The sequence below is a fragment of the Schistocerca serialis genome, chromosome 3, assembly GCF_023864345.2.
Source record: "Schistocerca serialis cubense isolate TAMUIC-IGC-003099 chromosome 3, iqSchSeri2.2, whole genome shotgun sequence".
NCBI lineage: Eukaryota > Metazoa > Arthropoda > Insecta > Orthoptera > Acrididae > Schistocerca > Schistocerca serialis.
In genome coordinates this window covers 729,245,381-729,268,602 of record NC_064640.1, presented here as the reverse complement: position 1 = coordinate 729,268,602, position 23,222 = coordinate 729,245,381, and the positions used below count along the sequence as shown (strand labels likewise).

At 38.2% G+C, this 23,222-nt stretch overlaps 1 protein-coding gene across 1 annotated transcript in view; it reads left to right on the top strand.

Annotated features, from left to right (window-relative positions):
• Nucleotides 1–23,222, top strand: part of LOC126471163 (uncharacterized) — a 253,999-nt gene that overhangs the window by 160,768 nt on the left and 70,009 nt on the right. The window contains 2 exon segments of the mRNA XM_050099266.1: nt 380–584; nt 16,937–17,054. Coding sequence (XP_049955223.1) covers nt 380–584; nt 16,937–17,054 — 323 coding nt within the window.

The window sequence follows — 23,222 nt, the reverse complement described above, 5'->3', positions numbered from 1 at the left end:
TAGTGATTGAGATATCAAGCTGTTACTTTCTTATGAGACTCTACAGTAACAATCATAAAAAACCTAGATGTTTAGTGATTGAGATATCAAGCTGTTAGAATGCAAGACATTGCAAGGTTTTAGAAATTTATGACGCTTTTCATTTAAATAATTAAAAACCACAGTTTTGAGTGCCAAATGGATGATTTGTTTAAGTGAAAATGATGTTTTGTTAAATAAAACTCTGGTGCATATGTACCTTTCACATTTTATTTAGTTCTGTGATGATGCTCATATTTTTCCCATATACTGATATAGTTTGTCTTTTATTCTGTAAATTACTTGTAACATTATTGAAAGATGATCTTTTTCTTTATTATTGTTGTTATTTTGTTAATAGCTACAAGCCGCTCAGGGTCTCCGTCTTCCAGACTAAGTTATGCTACCTTTTCAACTACAAACAGAGAAACAGGACATGATGGCAGACAACGTAGACCATCCGGCATCCCTCTCTCGACAGGACCTAGTCGTGAAGCTAGCAGAGAGACTTCGCCAAGTCGTTACTCTTTAAATCTACTTGATCGCTCATTTGGCTCAAAATTGAGGTATCATTGAATTTCTGTTATAAAAAATGTATATTGTTTTTCTGTACTTATCAATGTGTTTATAAGTTAAGCAGTTATATAATTAGCATACTTGCCGTTACTCAAAATAGATTTTTAGTAACTCTTGATTTGTGTTAGCAACATATTTTGTGCATTTGTGTGACCTCGGCTGCTCATCACTTAATAGAGACAGGCTTTCAAGCAATATGAATAGAAAAAAAAGCTCCATATTGTAAAAACCAAGTCAGATAATGCAATGGTTAATACACTGTACTGTCTTTGTCCAGCCATCTAGATTTTAGTTTTCTGTGATTTCTCTAAATTGGTTCATGTGAAGCTCAGCCTACCTCTGATTTAATTCAGCAATCTAATTTGAGCTATATCCTAAATCTGAAAATTTTATGTTCCTGCCAGTGAATCGGTCATGCTCTGTCTGCTTAATTTTCAACAGTAAGGCACAGTTTTTTGTGCTTGAGACAGTTGTGGGGGGAAACTTAATTGTCTTCAGAGAAAGAAAATACTGCTGACTGCATGAGACAAATGAAAAATTAAAATTAAAATGAAAAGAAAAGAAAAGAAAAAATCTCTGAGTTCATTTAAATCTGTACAGCAGGTTCATTTCTTTTATTCTCTTGCCTGTGATTGTTATTGTTGTGTCAGTTTCGTAATGTCAGATCACTGAATACATTTGTTGCAATACCTTATACTTTTGTATGGAAGCCTGTTCTAGCCTTTTCCAAGAAAATTGTTTTTCAGCGATACATACACGTTTCTAATGTTGTCTTCCAGTGATCATCTTGCTCTGTTCTCTCTTAGAGGGTCATGCCAATGTCTGGCCATCCTGAATTACGTTTTCTGTGATTTCACTAAATCGCTTCAGGCAAATGCCGGTTCCTCTGACAAAGGGCACGGCCGATTTGCTTACTCATCTTTTCCTAATTGGAGCTTTGCCCCATCTCTAGTGAACTGATTGTTGATGGCATGTTAAAACACTAATCTCCTCGTCCTCATCTCTCTTTGAATGCTACAAAGAAGTTTCTTGTACCATCCACTATTCAGTCACCTGACTAAGTGTCTCACCCACTTCCATATCATTCCCACATTATCACCATAATTACATATTGAACTCCAGTGTATATCCTCATACATTTGTTAGTTTTCCTGTCTCCCTTTTAATAATTCCTGTCTGCCTCCATAGCTCAATGATAAGCACTTCCAGCTGCTATATGAAGTACCTGTGGTCAATTCCCAGTACCGCAGGGATTTTTCCTTATTTGTGGAACTAGAACATAATGCACTCGGCCTCATGATGCCAGTTGAGGAGCTACTTGAGTGAGAAGCAGTGGCTCCAAGGTTAAAGGCGGTTGTCTATTAGCAAGTAACTTTTACAAATACTTGCTGAGGTGTTTACATTACAACAAAAACGTGCACAAGTTTGCTTTCGCAAGTCACTTGGGCAAGTTTATTTCAGGAACTTCCTGCAAGTACTTGCAGAAGTGTTTCCACATGAGTTTCATCATGAGATAGCCAAGTGGGAATTTACAGTGTCATGTATAAAAATCAGCCCAGCCACCATCATTGTTGCATTATTATTATTATTATTATTATTATTGCTATTGCAGAAAAATTATCAAGAAAAACAAAAAGCAGAGAAAAGGGAAAACAGTTTGGATACAGAGGTGTACATATTTAAATTATCAAGAAACACTATTGAATAAACAAGAATCAAAGAACTTCACTCAGATTAAAAACTATTTGAGAATTTTGTATGCAAGTTTAAAAAATATCTCGTCTATTGTACAATAACATATTCGAAAACAGGACACAAGAATGCTACAACTTGTATCACCAAGAGATCACCTTTAATTAATCTTCAAATTTAATAAACAATATTTATTACTTTTATTACAAAAATAATAAATTCTAAAACAAGATACAAAACTACTGCAGGTTATAAAACCAAGAGATCGCTATTAATTGCTCTTCGATTTTTGCAAGCAGTATTTATTACAAACATTTTTGTTTACTGTAGAATTTAAAGATGACACTACTGTCATTCTACTTCCCCTTTTGGTGAAACAAATTAATCTGTATATTCATTTCACATTTTCTTGGCTAACTGTGGCCAGTTATTTATGTTTAGGGGTTGCACCATTCTCGTTTTGGACACCATGATTTTTGTACCTGGATTCAACACACAAAACTTCTGCAAGTTTGAGAAAAACTTCCAGCAGCCGGCAAGTTCGACAAGTATCTGCTATAAAGTGTTTCCACTAACTTGTGGAAGCTCTGCAAGTTGACAAAAGTAGCTTCTGCAAGAGACTAGCATTTAAGTTAACTTGACAGTGAACACACAACTTAAGAACACTAACAACTGCCAGAGAGCAGTGCTGATGCTATGCACCTCCATCACGCATCTGAATGATGCCATTGGCAGAGGATGGTATGGCAGTCAGTCAGTCAGTCCCAATTGGCCTGTGTGGGTGGGAGCACAGACCTTTGCTTGTTATTATTAAATAAGCACCTCCCAATTGCTTGCTGTCCACCCTTCAGTTTTAGGGTTGTTTAGTCAATTTAAAAAAAAATCCATGTTTTGCTGTTATAGGTTGAAGCTACTAATACAGACAAATAGTTAATTTTTGTTTCCTTGGACACCATATGTTTTGCTTTGAAAGTTATAGTTAGACAAAACACTACAGATCGTCTTTGCTCTTCTGCTCAGATGTTTTCTGCTCATGCAGTCCTTGTCTTGAACTGCCCTCAATTTAAAAACTTACCAACTATTTTTCAACTTCATTTGTACAGTTCCTTTTTTGGTGTGTTCTTTTTACATTATTTTAGTCTCATTACACTGTTCTACAAAAAATACTTTTTTTCTATTTCTGAAAAAATACATTGTAATCCTAGTTGTACTTTGAGTGTTGAATTCAAAACTTTTTTTTTTAGGTTTTTCTGTCAGGTATAGTTTCACAATTTCATTTCTCTTTTCTGTTTCTGATATAGCGCAGCAAACATGAGGAGAAATTCGATAAACAAATTCACGTTTTATGATGATATAAGCTCATCACATTAACGGAGGGTGAGATCTAACATATAACACTGTAATCTTTGTGTATAAGCTTTGTAGCTTTTATTTGACATGAGGAATTACAGAAAATTGACAAAAAAAAATCCATTGTATTGTAATGCACATCAATTTTTTCTCTTGTATTGTGAATCTTTCTTCTCTCGAATGATATGCTAGCAATAATCTCCTATCATAGATGGTACCCACTTCCCTTCATAACACCTTTCTATGGTAGAAAAGTCTTCATGGAATCTTTTGGCATGTTCATCTGATACATCACTACAACTGAAACTTCCTGGCAGATTAAATAGTGTGCCGGACCGAGACTCGAACTCGGGGCCTTTGCTTTTCGTGGGAAAGTGCTCTACCATCTGAGCTACCCAAGCACGACTCGCGCCCCCGTCTTCACAGCTTTACTTCTGCCAGTACCTCGTCTCCTACCTTCCAAACTTTACAGAAGCTCTCCTACGAACCTTACAGAATTAGCACTCCTGAAAGAAAGGATACTGCGGTGACATGGCTTAGCTACAGCCTGGGGGATGTTTCCAGAATGAGATTTTCACTCTGCAGTAGAGTGTCTGCTGATATGAAACTTCTTGACAGATTAAAACTGTGTGCTGGACCGAGACTCGAACTCAGGAGCCTTGCCTTTTGCGGGCAAGTGCTCTACCATCTGAGTTAGCCAAGCATGACTCACGCCCCGTCCTCACACCTTTACTTCTGCCAATATCTCGTCTCCTACCTTCCAAACGTCACGGAAGCTCTCCTGCGAACCTTGCAGAACTAGCTCTCCTGGAAAAAAAGGATATTGCGGATACATGGCTTAGCCACAGCCTGGGGGATGTTTCCAAAATGAGATTTTCACTCTGCAGTGGTGTGTGTGCTGATATGAAAGTTCCTGGCAGGTTAAAACAGTGTGCCGGATCGAGACTCGAACTCGGGACCTTTGTCTTTTCATATCAGCGCACACTCCGCTGCAGAGTGAAAATCTCATTCTGGATAACAACTCTCTGTGAAGCAGTTTAGATGAGAGACCGTGATATCTACCTTCATAGACATATTGCACCACAGATCTTAATATGTTTTGATCATGTCGTTTACTATTGCTTTGTAGTTAGTAGCTCTTCTTCTAAGGAATTTTTCTGACACCATCTCGAAACAGTCCCATGCTGTCTATTCTCTGTCAGTTAAATGTGCTTCAAAATTTGCATCTTTCTGCAGCTCCTTGATTTGTGGGGCCGCAAATACACCTTTGCAGCTGAAAAATGCTGGTAGCTAGATATTCAAACCCACTACCTGTTGGATTCGTGGCCTTTACGAGTTGTTTCATTAGGCCAAGTTTGATGTGAAACAGTGGAAATAGTATATCTTCAGGAGCTACCAGACTTTAATGTTGTACATTCTTTTCGCTCACTTTCCATCTTCGCCTAGGTCATTTCTTTTTCACATAGTGAGAATTTCTGCCTTGACTATCCCATTCGCAAAGAAAACAGGCATACTTTGTGTAGCATTGTTGCATTCCCAGTACCATAGCAATTACTTTGAAATCTGCATAATTTGCCATTTGTATTCATTGCATTGTAATGAATTTAGCATCCTTTGTACGAATTCGTAATTCTCTTTGGTCAAGCTGGCGTAAGCTACTTGTGTAGAAGGTATTTTATTTCCGTAATGGAACAAAACACCCTCGAAACTTGTTTCAACACATCTGTGAAAAGTCTCCACTCTTGTGAAATATAGGTGAAATTCAGCACTTTCGTTAGGCGAGCAATGTCATTGCAAAATGTCAGTGCTCCGTTTGTTGCAAAATAGGAAATAAAGGCATGTTCTCTGTGCCTGAACACACTGATTTTAGTACTTTGGTGGAGTAGATTGTACTCTTTTAATCTTGAACCAAGCAGCTGTGCCTTTTGTTTACTTAGTCCTAGATCACGTACTAAATCATTTAAATCTGCTTATGTTAAAAAATGTGGTGATGACTCACTTGTGCAGTGATATAAAGGATCATCTGCGATTTCTTCAGTACTACTAACTTCACTGTCACTCCGAATTTGACCTGAAGCTCTTGAAGGTACTGGAAGGCTGTCAGTGTGCTACACTGGCATTCTTGCTGAAGGCAGATCTGGGTAAACAATGTGCCCCTTCAATTTTTAGTTTGTAAAACCCTGAATTTTTGTTGGACAGAAATAACAATCAGTAACGCTGTCCTTGGCTCTCTCCACACCATGGGCACAGCGAAAAATGCCAAATTCTCTTTACCTTTCCACCACTGAATTAGTTTGCAATAACATGTAGCACAACCGAAATGTGGTGCCCATTCTTTATCTTGGTCTCCTACCGCTATTAAAGTAATGTTTATATGCTTTCTTTATGACTGTTGAAATTTTTTCCTACTTCTGACAAAGGTGAACTTCCCTCAGATATAGCAGAAGTTATCTGGCTTATATCGACATCCGCATTTCTGAAAATTTAAAAATACCTCTTCAGCAGTACGCCTGTAATACATTAATACTAGAGAACTAGAGAAATGCTGATATGTAAAAACAGTTAGTCAGTCAGTCTACCTTCAGCACCAGGCTACATCAATTTAAACACAGGAGGTTCAACTTCACTCAGAAATATGACAGAGATGGTTACTTGGCACCCAAAACACTCACTCATTAAGACTGACACAAATTACGGCTCACACCACTGTTGTAAACTCAATGCAACTGCCTCTGGGAAGCGTGAAAGTTTACTGCCGAGGCAGCAACTGTCTGTCATCGTTGAAGTTAATGAGGTATTGCAGGTGGTCTTAATTGCATAGGTGTGGCGGGGGATAACCCATTGACTTCTTATTCTTCCCACCTGCTGTTGAACAAGAAATTGTCACGTTCCATCACTACTGGATGCAAAAGTATACCTGACAACAATATTTTGTTTACATATTTGAATTTCTCATGGTAAACTGGTTTAGAAGCACACACTTTAATATCAAAAATAGAACCCTTGTGAAATAGTGTTATAGATGATTTTAAGTCCTACTTTCAAAATTACTATATTACATTTTCCTACTTGCTGTGGAAGTTTATCCACACTAGAGGTAAACAGTAAATTACAAATTCCAGACATATTTTTGATAGGGGTAGGTGACTTTGATGACTGTGCACTAGGCAATGGCCCAGTGATGGTACTGAAACATGTTCATTTGACAAAATAAAAGTTCAGCTATAGCAGTGCAACTAAAGCAGATTTTTAAAAAATCAATCAGTATGTTGTTATCAGTTAAATGGAGGTTTTCCAGATAACATTCCATTAACATGTATTCACATCTTTGTTTTTGCATGGGGCTACTGAGAATAATGTTAGTGTCATGGAATCTGCTTTTCCAACTTCCCTTTCATTTTGAATTTCTGATTATCTTGGTAAAGTTTAATGGAGTTTTAGCATTGGCATATAACAATTATAGAACAATATGTGTGTTATATCGTGCATCCAAATTACTCATTAATGTAGATAGAGCACGATAAAAGGGAAAGGAGATCAGTATTTGGAGAAGGCTAATTTGGATTTAGAGAAGGCAGAGGAACAAGGGAAGCAATTTTGGCCATGTGCATTGTATTGGAGAGAAGGATGGGTATGAATAGAACAACATTCCTTACAATGGTAAGTCCCGGTTGGAATGTCAATGGTGTTATGAAAAGTATAGATTGCTACTCACTGTGAAGGTGACATGTTGAATTGCAAACAGGCACAACAAAAAGACTGTTACACACTTAGCGGTTGGCCAAAGCCTTCTTTAGAAAAGAAAGGAAAACACACACATTCACACATAAGCCAGGTACACCTCATGCACACATTTGGCAATTCTGGCCAGACTACCTTACGTTTATTTACTTAGAAAATGCTTTTGACAATGTGAACTAGAAGCCACTCTTTACAGTTATGACAAAAATAGAACTTGACTGGAATGCTAGAAGAATAATCAACTGCATCAGAACCAAAGCACAAAAAGTAAACATCAGGAAGGTAGAGGAAGAGTTCAGGATTAGAAAAGGAATTAGACGAGTATGTCCCCTATCCCCATATTTATTTATTATGTTTGTTGAAAAAGTTATTCATATCAAGAAGGAGAAGACAAAGGTGAAAGGATACATTGGATCAGATTTGTTGAATACATCATGACAGCTGCAGACTCTGAAAAAATTTTGAATAGAATGCTACAAGTCCACTCAGGCACACTTAAACTGTGGAAATTAAAAGTGAACCAATTTAAAACAAAAGTAATGCTAGTGCAGAAAAAGTACATTAGGAACTAGAACCGATGTAAATATTGGTGACGTCAAAATTGATTAGGTGAAACAATTTTGTCGTCTTCATAGTATGATTGCAGAGGACAATAGATGATTAATGGCAATGAAGAGGAGGATTGCATTGGCAAAACAGCCATTTATGACTAAGAAAAACATTTGAACCAGAAAAAATATGAATGTAAATGGCAGAAAATCCATTGCAAAATTATTTTAGGGAGTACTCGGCTTTATGGAAGTGAAAGTTGGACTCTGGATAAACTGGAAAGGAAACTGCTGAAATGTGGATATGGCAGAAAAGGCTACAACAATTGGACAGAAAGGAAAACCAACCAGGAAGTCTTAAAGGAAGCAAATGAAGAGGGAAGATTACTAAAGAAAATGTAGAAAAGAAAAAGAAAATTTATTGGGTATGCCATCAGACACAAAATCTTCATAATTAATATTCTTGAAGAGAAGGGGCTGGGACAAGGAAGAGAATGGCCTAGTATGAAGTAGAATGAAATCCCACTTTTCAAGGGACTTCAAAAAAATTATGTAAAATACGGGAAAGTGTAAAATGTGGGAAATAATTTTTAAGCTGTAAAAGTTACATATAGGATACCCCCTCTTGAATCTTCATGCTTTATATATATCTATATAATAGTCATCAAAATGCTTCTCAGGGACTTTTTATTATCTAATAAAAATTTACTGTCTGATAAAAATGCTGATGTAACCTGAACCAATAACTGTCTGGGAAGGAGAAACATTTGATTCAATTTCATACGTCATAATCAATATTTTTGGAAAGCCTGCAGCAGTTATTTATTATTTAAATAATGAATCGCTGCTCCAGTTATGTATTTTTTTCATGCTTAGCTCAATGCATTTCGAGAAATTTTTACTTTTGTTGAGCGCAAATATTTACAGAAGTAGTTTGGGTGGTGTTTGGATATGTGTTGTCTTGCATCTCTTGCACTGTATTCATCTGTCTGAGGTTATCAGGTACTGGGCCTCCTCAGTTATGTAAAAACCTACACGCGCTCGCGCGCCCACACGTACACACACACACACACACACACACACACACACACACACACACGACCACAGTCACTGGCTGCTGAGGCCAGTCCTCCTTTCTCTTCTTTTCCTGTGTTTCTCTTGTCACCTTACCAACCACACTGACTCTCTACTGTGTCAACTGTCTCCACCGCGCACAACAGACAGCTACAAGACTGCGTCAATTGTTGGTGCAGCATCTCATGTCCCACATTACTCCCACTGATATTAATCCTATACCTTCAAATTGATCTCTCTTTCTGCATCACTTTTGCACATTTTTGAGTGTTATTTCCTGTACCGTCCTGTGCCACGTGAACTTGTATCTTATCCTACCAACCCCTCCCCACCCCTAACGCCTTCTCCTCTCTGTTCCAGTACCAACTTCACCTAATCTATTCGCATCTTCCGTCTCCCTCCTTTACACTTATCCACCCACAGACCCGCAAGCCACACTACAGTCTCTTTGTTTATTTTTTCTTTAATCTCATTATGTCTTTGAGCCAATTTCAGTTGATTTTCACCTTTCACCGAGCCTGGCATCAGCAGACAAAGACTGTGGTGGTTGTGTATGAGATTTGCGTGTGTTGTGGGCTTTTTTTTTTTTTTTTTTTTTTTTTTTTGACACATTATCTCTGCCATATGGTGAATAGCAACAACCCTTTCCATAATTCAGTTCACTGATTTTCAAAGGCTGTTTGTGCAGATTTGACTGAAACTGAGTCTAAAACTTCATCAAAATCTGTGAAGTGTATGCAGTGGTACTTTAATAATACATGAATCTAAAACAAATTTGTGCAGTTCAAAATTATTGCCTGCGCTGTAATTTTGTTTACGACTCACAAATGATCTACATCGCCATATCCAGCCATTTTGCTCCTTCGCTTGGTTAAAATCTATCATTTTTTCCTCTATCCTATGTGATTGGTGATAATTTTGATGAATACCTTGTACATTAAAGAAATGGGCTGATAGGTCTACAGTTATCTTTTTCTTTTGTCTTGCTTGTGAATGCGGAACAGTTGCAGCATTGTTCCAGCTAGGAGGAATTGTCTTCTTTTGCAAACACTCTGCAATTTTTGTTTTATATTAGTTTTTATCCAGCTTTAATAATTTCTTTTAAAGCACCGTAATCACCAGACACCTTTGCTTTCATCATAGTTTAAATGTCTTTATGTACATTTTCATTATCAACTGTTTGTTTCTGATTAATCTAAAAACATAATAAAAACTAAAAACGTGCACTGTGTGATCAGGCTCTGAAGACCATGTGTGATCTCTCTCTATACAAAAATTTTAAAAGTCTTTGAATACTTTTCATCTTCGCTGTTACTTACTTATGATCTGTCATCTTTAACTTATGAAATGTGTCTACCAAATAATAATTCCTACTTTGTTTTCTAAATTCCTATATTGTTTGCAATTGTTCAACACAAATTATACATTGTGTGACCTCACATACTCTTGAATATAAATATTTTACCTCTTGTTTAATTCGGTATGTTTTATCATGCTTCTTTCATTATTTGCTTAAAATTCTTGGTTTCTTGTTAGTAGTTCTAATTGAAATTTTCTTTTCATTTCTGTTCTCCATATGTGTGACATCTGTTACTGGTTGCGTAAATGTCTTTGCTAAATCATTGCCCCCTTTTGTCCATGACTGTATAACATTATTTTCCAAGGTGCCAAACTTGTTGCTTAACTGAATCTATTCTTAGAAAACAAAATTTCTCATAATCTACATTTCTGACCTGTTGGATTGGTCTGCTCTTTCTAGCTATATATCGAACTAGTTTACTACCCAGCATAATACACACTGTTGTTGCCATTTGACTAACAAACTTCTGAATCAACAAGTTAAGTGTAGCTTAGTTTGTTTCTTATCTCACATAAAGCTGTGTGTGGTGCAGCACATGCCAAGAATTGCAAGGCTAGACACTTTGACATCACTGAAGCATTGCTCCACCATTTCCTCAACACTGCTCTGTTCTTTCGTAAACCTGGTTTACTGGCCATGGCACCTTGTGCAACAAATTATCCTATACTTGTTTGTAAGAAGTGGACGTGCAGTCTTGTGGAGTTAATCAAGTCTCCCACCTACGTTAGTTTAAAAGGTCAGGATGATGTGTTAGAGGTAAATAGAGGTAATTTTTGTAACATAAGAATTTCTGTAAGTAGACTTATGTTTTCATGCAAATTCTGTGAATCATGATGGTGGTTTTGTTTTGAATGTGAGGAATTCTTGATTTTTGACAGGGCAAATGATTAACATTCAATGTTTGATTTCTCAATTGATACATTTGGATACAGAATAATTCTAATGTGTGTTTAATCCTTCAGAATTTGGAATGTTAAACGGTGACTCCAGTAGGGTTATGGTTGTCAAATGTTGTGAAGAACTGTAAACAAGTATTAAAATGTTATCAGTTAGTATAATAAGTATGTATCATTATTAACATGAGTAGTATTGAAGGCTAATATGCTGATTTTTTAATATTCAAGGCATTGTACTATTTAGTAATTTGTGAATGACGTACATGTAGCCATACACACCAATAGATCTCCCTCGGCATCTCTACTCCACAAGCTGCCTTATTATATGTGGCAGAGGGTATTTCTGGTTCCACTATCATTTTTCTCCCGTCCTTGTTCCATTTGTGAGTCATGATGTGAAGAACAACTGATAATAAATCTCAGTATGAGCTCTGCTTCTGCAGTTTTCTCAACACTAATATTTCAGGAGACGTCTGTTAGAGGAAGTGATATGTTGCCGTACCCTTCTTGAAATGTACGACCTTTAATTTCATTTGTAAACCTCTCTTGTTATTGCCTCTCTTGTACTGTCTGCCACTGGAGCTTGTTGAGCATCTCTGTAATGATCCTCTGATTCCTAAGTGATCTTGTGATGTAACGTGGCACACTTCATTGGCTCTTCACTCTCTCTTCTTCTAATCCAACCTGGTAAGGACCCTAGGTTGATGAGCAATGCTCAGGAATTGTCCTTGCAAGTGTTTTATAAACCATTTCTTTCATAGATGAATTAAATTTCCTTAATGGAGAGTCCAGGTTGGAATATCGACAGTATTATGAAAATGATAGATTGCTGCTGGCCATACAGATGATGTACTGATAGGCACAACAAAAAGACTTTTACACATTCAGCTTCGGCTCAAAGCCTTCTTAAGAAAAGAAAACATAAATACGCACACACACATTCAAACAAGCAGACACACCTCATGCACACATAACCTCTATCTCCAGCTGCTGCAGACAGAATGCACGTGTCACAGTGAATGAAAGCAATAATTTGGAGTGGGGCGGGGAAGGGGGAGGGATAGAAAAGCTTATGGTGGAGGAGACAATCCACTTGGTCCCGGTTTTGAAGCAGCCATTGAAATCAAACATGTTTTGTTCAGCTGCATGTCATGCCACTGGGTTGTCCACTTTGCTCTTAGCCATAGTAGGATGGTCCCCCCCCCCCTGTCACACACACACACACACACACACACACACACACACACACACACACACACACACACACATTTTACCATTGTACAGGGTGTCCATAAAGTCTGGGAACACTTTCAATTATTTATTGCACAAGTACTAAACATTGTACAGATGCCATACATATTGCATTTTGAACTGAAACTCTGAAAGTTTTTTTTAGAAACATTCGATATGCGAACCATGAGTGACCCGGCAGACGTCAATTTGGTAATTGAATTCTTGCCATATCCATCTCAGCATGACATTGTCGACCATGGCAGTCACTTCCCATATTCTCTCCCGGAGCTGTGCTACATCATGTGGTAGAGGCGGTACATACACCAGATCTTTAATGTGACCCACAGAAAAAAAAGCCGCACGAAGTGAGATCTGGTGATCAGGGAGGCGTACACAGAAAGCTCGCTCTGCACCTGAACTCACCATGTTCGTGACTAGCACTGACTATCAGCAAATTACCAAACTACGCTGTGGCGGTATACGTGAAGGAAAAGAAAAATAAAAGTTTCTCTTCAAAATGACGTGTATGACATCTGTACAATGTTTGGTTCTTATGCAGTAAATAACTGAAAGCGTTCCCGGACTTTATGTACACCCTGTATATTACCTGGTGCCAAGTGTGAAAGTAATTATATTGACGAAACTTTGAAGTGAACTTGTAAGTGATGAGTAGCAGATGATTTTCTTCATAAGAGAACATTCAGAATTTTGTAACTGCAATCACTTTACCACTTGCTTGCATATAAAAGACAAATACATAACAGTTTTCATGTGTTTATGTTACAGTTTAAGTCACCGCTGCAACATAGCAACTCACATACAATGCATCAAGTTTCATACCTAAAATGTAATATAACCCACTTTACAATGGGACTTGTTTACCGAAACACATTGTGCATATGACAAATGAAATAAATCTGGTGAATAGCGCTGCAGTGTGTGACAAGTACTGGATAAAAAATCTGAAAAGCAACGTAGAAAACACTACCTGTTTATGCAATATACTATGATTGTATGCAGTTGGTTTCTAAATTTTTAATTATGTGGCATAGCAATACACAGAAAATCATTTACTGCTATTTAATACATTTCTGGTGCGGGGGGGGGGGGGGGGGGGGGAAATGGTACCCTTATAAGAAAAAATGAATATTCTATGTGTCCGTGTGTGACTTTGGTAATTCCGATGTGACATTTAAGGTTTAGTAGCAACAGTGAACAGCAGACTTGAGACAGCACTTATATTCGCCACTAAATGAGTGCAGATAAGCTGATAGTCTTTTGTGTGTGCGCACAAAAAACGCATATTCTCTAAATTAGTGTACTAAATCTGAGGTCTGCTTTGCCTTTTATTTTCAAAATTGACAAAAGTCTCAAATCTGAAATATAAATAACTTAACTGGTAAATATTTCTCACATAAAGTCCTCATGCATGGTTCATCTTCTTTCGAGAATTGGTATTTCGTGATTTTGCAGCATATCTAATGAAATATTGGCTTTTACAAAAACTTGAACATTACTTTTCCTGAAACTGTCTTTGTATTGCTTCTGTCATTAAGCACAATGTAAGCTTTCAACAATGGGTAACTGATTCTTCAAGCATAATTCATGGTGAAATAGTTCACGGGTGAACAGCCAGATGTGAATGTGCAATGGGCACAGTATTTCGACAATCAGCCACATTGCCATCGTTGGGTGTGCTGATGGTGAACTGAATGCTTAGGGACTGGTGCGGTGCTCTTCCACATCGTGTTGACACATTGCTCTAGCCACAGTTCGTGACCAGGGATGCATCCTGGTGGAATCTCTGCTGTTGCTCCACTTTCCACCAAAATCAGTTAATTGTGAGATATCTCCTTCCTCTTCTTAATCAGTGGATTCTCAGATCTTACTAAAGACTGGTCAGCAGTTCCCATACCCAATCTCAATAATCCTTTAATGACACAGTTCCCTAAGTTAGAAGTCTGTGTAGTATGATCATAATACATTCCATACGATTCCGATAGGCAATGTTCTGCAACTGCTGACTTGTTATGCTGCTGCAGTGTGGTGTTCTATTAGTGTTCTCATCAAGCATGTTCAGCAGTATGCATCATCTTACCTATGTACACTGATCAGCCAGAACATTATGACCGCCGACCTACTGTCGATATAAACTCATCCAGGCGATAGCAGCATCACCTGGCGCAGAATGACTGATAGTCAGACACTTGCACGGTACAAATATTGTCAGTGATCGTACTGTCTATGTGTAGAATGGGAATGCACGTGATCTATCCAAGTTATATCCAGGGCAGATTGTGATGGCCTGGAGGCTTGGTACAAGCATTTTGAAAACTGCACGACTTGTTGAATGTTCAAGGAATGCTGTGGTAAGTTTCTTAAACATGTGGCGAAACCAAGGTGAAAACACGTCCAGGCGTCATAGGGTTTGGCGGCCACCCTTTATTACAGATGTCAGACTTCGTAGGCTGGGCATACTGGTTGGTTAGTTTGGGGGTGGGACAGTAGTGCCACAGGGAAATGTGATAGGACCGCTCTTATTTTCTATATGCATAAATGATTTGGCAGACAAGGTGAGCATCAGTCTGCTGTTTGCTGATGACACTGTGGAGTATGGGAAGATGTCATTGTTGAGTAATTGTAGGAGGATATAAGATGATTTTGAGAAAATTTATAGTTGGTGTGATGAATGGCAGCTAGTTCCAAATGTAGGAAAATGTAAGTTAATGTAGATGAGTAAGAGAAATACTCCAGTATTGTTCAGATACAGCATTAGCACTGTGCTGCTAATGTGGTCACTTCAATTAAATATTTATCTGTAATGTTGCAAAGTGATACGAGATGGAATGCGGACATAAGGACTGCAGTAGAAGGCAATGGTCGATTATGATTTAGTAGAAGAATTTTAGAAAAGTGTGGTTCATCTGTAAAGAAGACTGCATATAGAACAGAAGTATGACCCATACTTGGCTACTACTCGAATCTTTGGGATACCCAGTAGGTCAGATTAAAGGAAGGCATCAAAGCAATTCAGACCAGGATGTTAGATTTGTTACTGGTAGGTTCGATCAGCATGTGAATATCACAGCGTGTCCCTGGTGGGAAGACTATGTTCTTTTCACAGAATACTATCAACAAAATGTAGAGAATCAGCATTTGGACCTGACTGCAGATTGATTCAACTGCCGCTGACGTACATTTCGTATAAGGACCATAAAGATCAAGTAAGAGAAATTAGGGCTCGTTCAGAGGCTTATAGATAGTCGTTTTTCCCTCACCACATTTAATAATGGAACAGCTAAGGAAATGACTAGTAGCTACTCACCGTATGGAGTAGGTATGTAGATGTACATCCATATTTGGTAACACTACAGAATGCAGATAGAACCAACAAGATAGTAGAAGCAGAACTGAAATATATGCATGCATTCCAGGAAGACTTCTGGTTGGGTAGCTGACTGAAATAGGTGAATCGATAGAAATCGAATGATGTTGACATGCAGTGATCGCTTGCTAGTCGCTAACAATAACATTATGTTTAAGGCCTCGCTAAAAATAACATTATGTTTAAGGCCAGTAACATTATGTTTAAGGCCACTATCTCTACAAAACCAAAGGCAAAAGGGTGAATTAATGATAGCTGAAATGTTGAGTGTAATTGAGTTTGAAATCAACTTATTTGTTGATGTATTTGATACGTTTAATTGTGTTGTCTTATGGCTGAACAGTAGCAACTGCAAACTGATAGGCCGTACTGGTCAACATGTTACAATTTTTATCAGTTTTCAGTTACTCCCATCCTGTTCACTTAGGTACATTTTACAAAGTAGCATTTATTAGGTAGTTTGCATTTTGAGCTGGAATTTGCACAGATATTAGCATTTATCACAAATGTGAATTTTTCAGGTCCATGTTTAAAGCATATTGATGTACCAGTTAAGACATTATTTGAGCATGTGAATGTATGTTTAATTTTCTTTCTTTATTACAGACATTATTATTTAATTTGTGTAATATATCCTATGTCCACCATAACTCGTTTTTTTTTTTTTTTTTTTTTTTTTTTTTTTAAGTAAAACTAATGATAACCCAAAGGTTGGTATGAATATTACAGCGCTTTGCTATCCATTATGATTCATTAGAAATTGTCTCCCTATTACATTTTTTATGAACAGTACTTGGTGATATGAAAAGTACAGTTGAATTTTAGTAACAACAAACCAGACTTAGTATTGTTTTCAGGAATAAGAAGTACAGAGCTTTAAAAAAGGGAATGACTGAATGGGAAAAATAAATTTAACTGTAATATTCTTGAAATATGTGATGTGATTTAAGAGTATTTTATACGAATGTGACTTAACACTCTGTGATGTTGCATTTTTCAGTATTTATTTAAACTATACTCGTAACAGAATTTGTTCTGAACTTGGAATTTGTATTTTCTACAGAGGGAGGTCTGGACATATTGGCAATGTGAGTGATCGCCAAGGACAGTCCCGACCAGTGATGGCCCAAAAAATATTACAACAGAGTCGGGAAGCTGAGTCTGCACTAGCTGATGCCTTGGTAAGTGTCCCATTGTTATTTTGAGTGTATTGTGTCACTATTTTTTTTCTTTTTTGTGTGTACACCTGTGTAACATAAATATATGTGCTAAGTCTGACAGTAGTTCATAGACATGCAATTCTTTCTTTAGATTACATTTATAGAAATGGAGAAGGGCCAGAACACTCAGATGACTACTTGTGATCTAAATACTATGTTTACTTGTTGGTATAAAAATTCCCTTTTTGAAACATGCTGAGTAAAAATCAAAGCATAATTTTGCACTCACTTAAAAAAGGAACTGAATATTTTTTATAAGCCTTAAGGCTACATATATTTTTTTTGGCAACACACGTAACTACGAGGAAACTGAACATAAAGTTTCCAGCATTATGAAAACTGGCATGGAATACACAGAAATAAAAGCAATTCATTCTCTTCAGTTTCACTCTTACTGTTTGTATTCTTGTAAGTCAAAAATTTACAAAAACATTATTTTTGAAATTGACATTTTGCAGATAAGGTAACTTAGTATTATTGTTTTACCAAATTTCTAGAATAACTAATGAAAATGTAGAGGTAACAACTCACCAAATAGTAGAAGCGTTAATTGTCTTTCATGCATTCTAAGAGTGTTACAGTAGAACCCTCATATATCTTAACTCATCACACACTATGACAGTTATATGTCGTTTTGCATATCTTCAGGGTGAAGGAAGGTCAAAAGTGAAAGATTGAGACATGCAGTAGTACAGAAAAATGTATATAGGAGGTGCTGGCAGATACAAAGTTTGACAGTTAGTCCTCTAAAGCAGTGAACATAGTGGTGAACCTGAGAAGTTAGAGAACATTACTAAACTGCAGAAAAGAGAGAATTTGTGTGTGTGTGTGTGTGTGTGTGTGTGTGTGTGTGTGTGTGTGTGTGTGTGTGTGTGTGTGTACCTCTAAAATAAATGTGACTGGAAAACACTTTGAGAATGTAATGTTGATGAGACTAAAATTCTATAAATAATTTGACAGGGTCCAGAAGAATAGAGGGCAGAGCGATGTAGTGAGAATGTCATGTTGATGAGACTAAACTAAATGATTTGACAGGGTCCAGGAGAATGGAGGCCAGAGAGATGTGGTGAGAGCTGTGCAGTTGAAATGGGAAATAAGAAATATAATGTTGTTCAGGTAGTTAAGGGGAAAGGAAAACCTAAATTTGAAGGGGGACTGGAATTTGACAGTAGTAAAAAGAAGAGAAGGAAAAATAGAAAGAAAGAAAGAAGAAAAAAAAGATGAATATGTACTGGGAAAAGGAATGAAAGAGTAAGGCACCTGGTAAAATTTTGGACACAGCATAATTTAAACATTCTTAACACTTGGTTTAAGAATCGTAAGGTTCAAACGTAGTATGTGTTCCAAAATCCTGCTGCAAATCAACATTAGTGGTATGGGTTTGTAATTCACTGGATTACTCATACTCTTACTCCAGTATTGGTGTGACCTTTGCAACTTTCCAGTCTGTAGGTTAGGATATTTTGGCAAGTGAGTGGTTGTATATGATTGTTAAGCATGGAGCTATTATATCAGCATACTCTAATTGGTATACAATCTGGACTGGAGGACTTTATTAAGTGATTTAGCTTTTTTTGCTACACTGATGATATCGACATCTAAGTTACTCATGTTGGCAGGAGCTCTTGATTCGAATTCTGGAAAACTTATGTTATCTTCTTTGGTAAAGGAATTTCAGAAAACTGTATTTTAACTCCATCTTACTGGCACTGTCATTGACAACATGACCTTCACTATCGTGCATTGAAGGTGTTGATAGCGTCTTGCCGCTGGTGTACCTCCAGTATGACCAGAGTCTCTCTGGATTTTTTACCACATGTCAAAACAGAGTTTTGTTGTGAAAACTATTAAAATCACCTTGCATTGAAGCTCACCCTAAATTTCAAGCTTCTGTAAAACATCACCAACCTTGGAGATTTTGCATTCTTTTAAATTTGGGATGCTTTTTTGTTGCTTGTGCGACAGTGTTCTGACCTGTTTTTTGTATTATTGGAGTTTATTTCCATCTGCTATTAATTTGTTTGGTATAAATCTCTCTGTTGCTTTGATACCATTCCTTCGAATATAAGCTACATGTGGTCTACACTTTTATAGTTAGTTCATCGGGAATGGAGGCTGTCCCTTAAGAAAGCGTCGGGCGAATTTTTTCCACTTTTTAAATAGGTATATTTTGTGTTTATTCTTGTTAGGTTTGGGTGTTGCGGTATTCAGTCTCGCTACAACGACCTTGCATTCACTGTACCCTGAATTCATCACAATGCTCCCAATTTGATCAGGGTTATTTGTTGCTAAGATGTCAAGTGTGTTTTCACCTCCATTCACACTTTTAGTGGGCTCCTGACCTAATTGTTTAAAATAATTTTCGAACAAACAATTTAGTACAGTTTCGGCCAATGTTTTGTATCTGCCACTGACTTCAAATATGTTATTTTGCTAACATATTGAGGCTAGACAGAAGTCACCAACAAGTATAATTGTATGAGTGGGGTACCTGTTCGAAAGGAGACTGCTTTGAACTGTTCAGCAGCTGTATCATCTGACTTTGGAGGTCAGTAAAGGAACCAATTATTAATTTATTCTAGTTGTTGAGTATAACCTCTACATATACTAACTCACAGGAACTATCTACTTCGTTGTTGTTGTTGTTGTTGTTGTTGTGGTCTTCAGTCCGGAGACTGGTTTGATGCAGCTCTCCATGCTACTTTATCCTGTGCAAGCTTCTTCATCTCCCAGTACCTACTGCAGCCTACATCCTTCTGAATCTGCTTAGTGAATTCATCTCTTGGTCTCTCTCTATGATTTTTACCCTCCACGCTGCCCTCCATTACTAAATGGTGATCCCTTGATGCCTCAAAACATGTCCTACCAACCGATCCCTTCTTCTGGTCAAGTTGTGCCACAAACTCCTCTTCTCCCCAATTCTATTCAATACCTCCTCATTAGTTATGTGATCTAACCATATAATCTTCAGCATTCTTCTGTAGCACCACATTTCGAAAGCTTCTATTCTCTTCTTGTCCAAACTTCGTTAGACTACTTCTAACAGTAACCACCAACTGTATTTAAATGTATCCTCTCTGAACTACGTCAGGTCTTTTGTAATAATTTTGGCTCAATTTTTCTGTTGTTTACCTAGAACGAATTGTGCTTCAGTGCTTTCTAGCCCCTGGTTCTTTTGTTCTTTCCCAACACAACTACGACAATTTACTAATGTAATACCTACGGTTCCTATGTCAACCCTTGTTCTGTGCCTGGCCATCACTCTTCAAAATTGAAACTTATTTTGTCTTTCCCTGAGGCCCTCTAACCTAAAAAATCACCCAGTCCAATCCACACGCGTGCACCCCCCTTCCTCCCCACTCAACACTTTCTGTGTTCAGTGGACCTCTGACCTGCCCACCACCCTGTGGCGCAACTCGAGGCTCCTCCAGTCTACATGGTTACAGAACTGTCGGAGCCTCTGATTCAGACCCTTCACTCAGCTCTGTATCAAAGGTCTATAATTGAAGGTCAACAATCAACCCTGTAGATGATGCTACAAATGGTGATCTCTGCCATCATCTTGCAAGTAAGACCGGCAGTCTGTACCATTTCTTCTAGCCACCTGAAACCAGAGAGAATCTCTTCTGATCCAAAGCAACATTTATTGTTGGTACGTACATGAGCCACCACCTACATCCTTTACTTTTTGTGGCATTCAGAAGGACCCATGCCACCTCTTGGGTGACTCCGCCAGGTATGCACACAGAGTGCCCACTGGATTTCTTCCCATCCATGGTAGCCATGTCCCTAATTGGTGCCATTACGTGCCTAACATTAGAGCTTCCAACGGCTGTTGATCCTACCCTCTGCAACCTTGCAGGTTGAGAGGCTTCCTCTAGAACAGGGCAAGCAACTACGTGTGGCTCAGGATGTGTATCAGCTGTAGATAGTACCATGATCCTGTTTGCCAGACAAAGCAGAGAGGTATTTTGATCAGTCTCCCCTCCCATCTCAGAAAGTCTTTCGTTGCCTGTCACACCTTGGGATGACCTCCCATTCAGCCACTGGTGAGGGGTCAACCTCAGTGTGGGCAATAACAGGGACATCAACAGTAGTGGACCAGTCGAGGGACACATGGAATGTGCTGGACATACTATAGATCCCCACTTTCAGCCCTCCGCAGTGACGCCCATCGGCAGCAGCCTCAAGCTGAGTGACTGAAGACAGCACCGCATTGAGCTTTGAGTGAAGGTTCAATTCAACTTGCATACGAATACAGCAGTCCCAGTTCATATCCACACTGGACTACATTACATAGTCCCTATTCACACTACACTACCCAGGTATTAAAATGCTATACTGTGTATAGTAAGTACCCAAATATGCAATGTTGTTGTTGTTGTTGTTGTGGTCTTCAGTCCTGAGACTGGTTTGATGCAGCTCTCCATGCTACTCTATCCTGTGCAAGCTTTTTCATCTCCCAGTACCTACTGCAACCTACATCCTTCTGAATCTGCTTAGTGTATTCATCTCTTGGTCTCCCTCTACGATTTTTACCCTCCACGCTGCCCTCCAATACTAAATTGGTGATCCCTTGATGCCTCAGAACATGTCCTACCAACCGATCCCTTCTTCTGGTCAAGTTGCGCCACAAACTTCTCTTCTCCCCAATACTATTCAATACTTCCTCATTAGTTATGTGATCTACCCATCTAATCTTCAGCATTCTTCTGTAGCACCACATTTCGAAAGCTTCTATTCTCTTCTTGTCCAAACTATTTATCGTCCATGTTTCACTTCCATACATGGCTACACTCCATACAAATACTTTCAGAAATGACTTCCTGACACTTAAATCAATACTGGATGTTAACAAATTTCTCTTCTTCAGAAACGCTTTCCTTGCCATTGCCAGCCTACATTTTATATCCTCTCTACTTCGACCATCATCAGTTATTTTGCTCCCCAAATAGCAAAACTCCTTTACTACTTTAAGTGCCTCATTTCCTAATCTAATTCCCTCAGCATCACCCGACTTAATTAGACTACATTCCATTATCCTTGTTTTGCTTTTGTTGATGTTCATCATATATCTTCCTTTCAAGACACTGTCCATTCCATTCAACTGCTCTTCCAAGTCCTTTGCTGTCTCTGACAGAACTACAATTCTCCATGAATTTTAATACCTACTCCGAATTTTTCTTTTGTTTCCTTTACTGCTTGCTCAATATACAGATTGAACAACATCGGGGAGAGGCTACAACCCTGTCTTACTCCCTTCCCAACCACTGCTTCCCTTTCATGTCCCTCGACTCTTATAACTGCCATCTGGTTTCTGTACAAATTGTAAATAGCCTTTCGCTCCCTGTATTTTACCACTGCCACCTTTAGAATTTGAAAGAGAGTATTCCAGTCAACATTGTCAAAAGCTTTCTCTAAGTCTACAAATGCTAGAAACATAGGTTTGCCTTTCCTTAATCTTTCTTCCAAGATAAGTCGTAAGGTCAGTATTGCCTCACGTGTTCCAATGTTTCTACGGAATCCAAACTGATCTTCCCCGAGGTTGGCTTCTACTAGTTTTTCCATTCGTCTGTAAAGAATTCGTGTTAGTATTTTGCAGCTGTGACTTATTAAGCTGATAGTTCGGTAATTTTCACATCTGTCAACACCTGCTTTCTTTGGGATTGGAATTATTATATTCTTCTTGAAGTCTGAGGGTATTTCGCCTGTCTCATACATCTTCCTCACCAGATGGTAGAGTTTTGTCAGGACTGGCTCTCCCACGGCCGTCAGTAGTTCCAATGGAATATTGTCTACTCCGGGGGCTTTGTTTCGACTCAGGTCTTTCAGTGCTCTGTCAAACTCTTCACGCAGTATCATATCTCCCATTTCATCTTCATCTACATCCTCTTCCATTTCCATAATATTGTCCTCAAGTACATCGCCCTTGTATAGACCCTCTATATACTCCTTCCACCTTTCTGCTTTCCCTTCTTTGCTTAGAACTGTGTTTCCATCTGAGCTCTTGATATTCATACAAGTCGTTCTCTTATCTCCTAAGGTCTCTTTAATTTTCCTGTAGGCGGTATCTATCTTACCCCTAGTGAGATAGACCTCTACATCCTTACATTTGTCCTCTAGCCATCC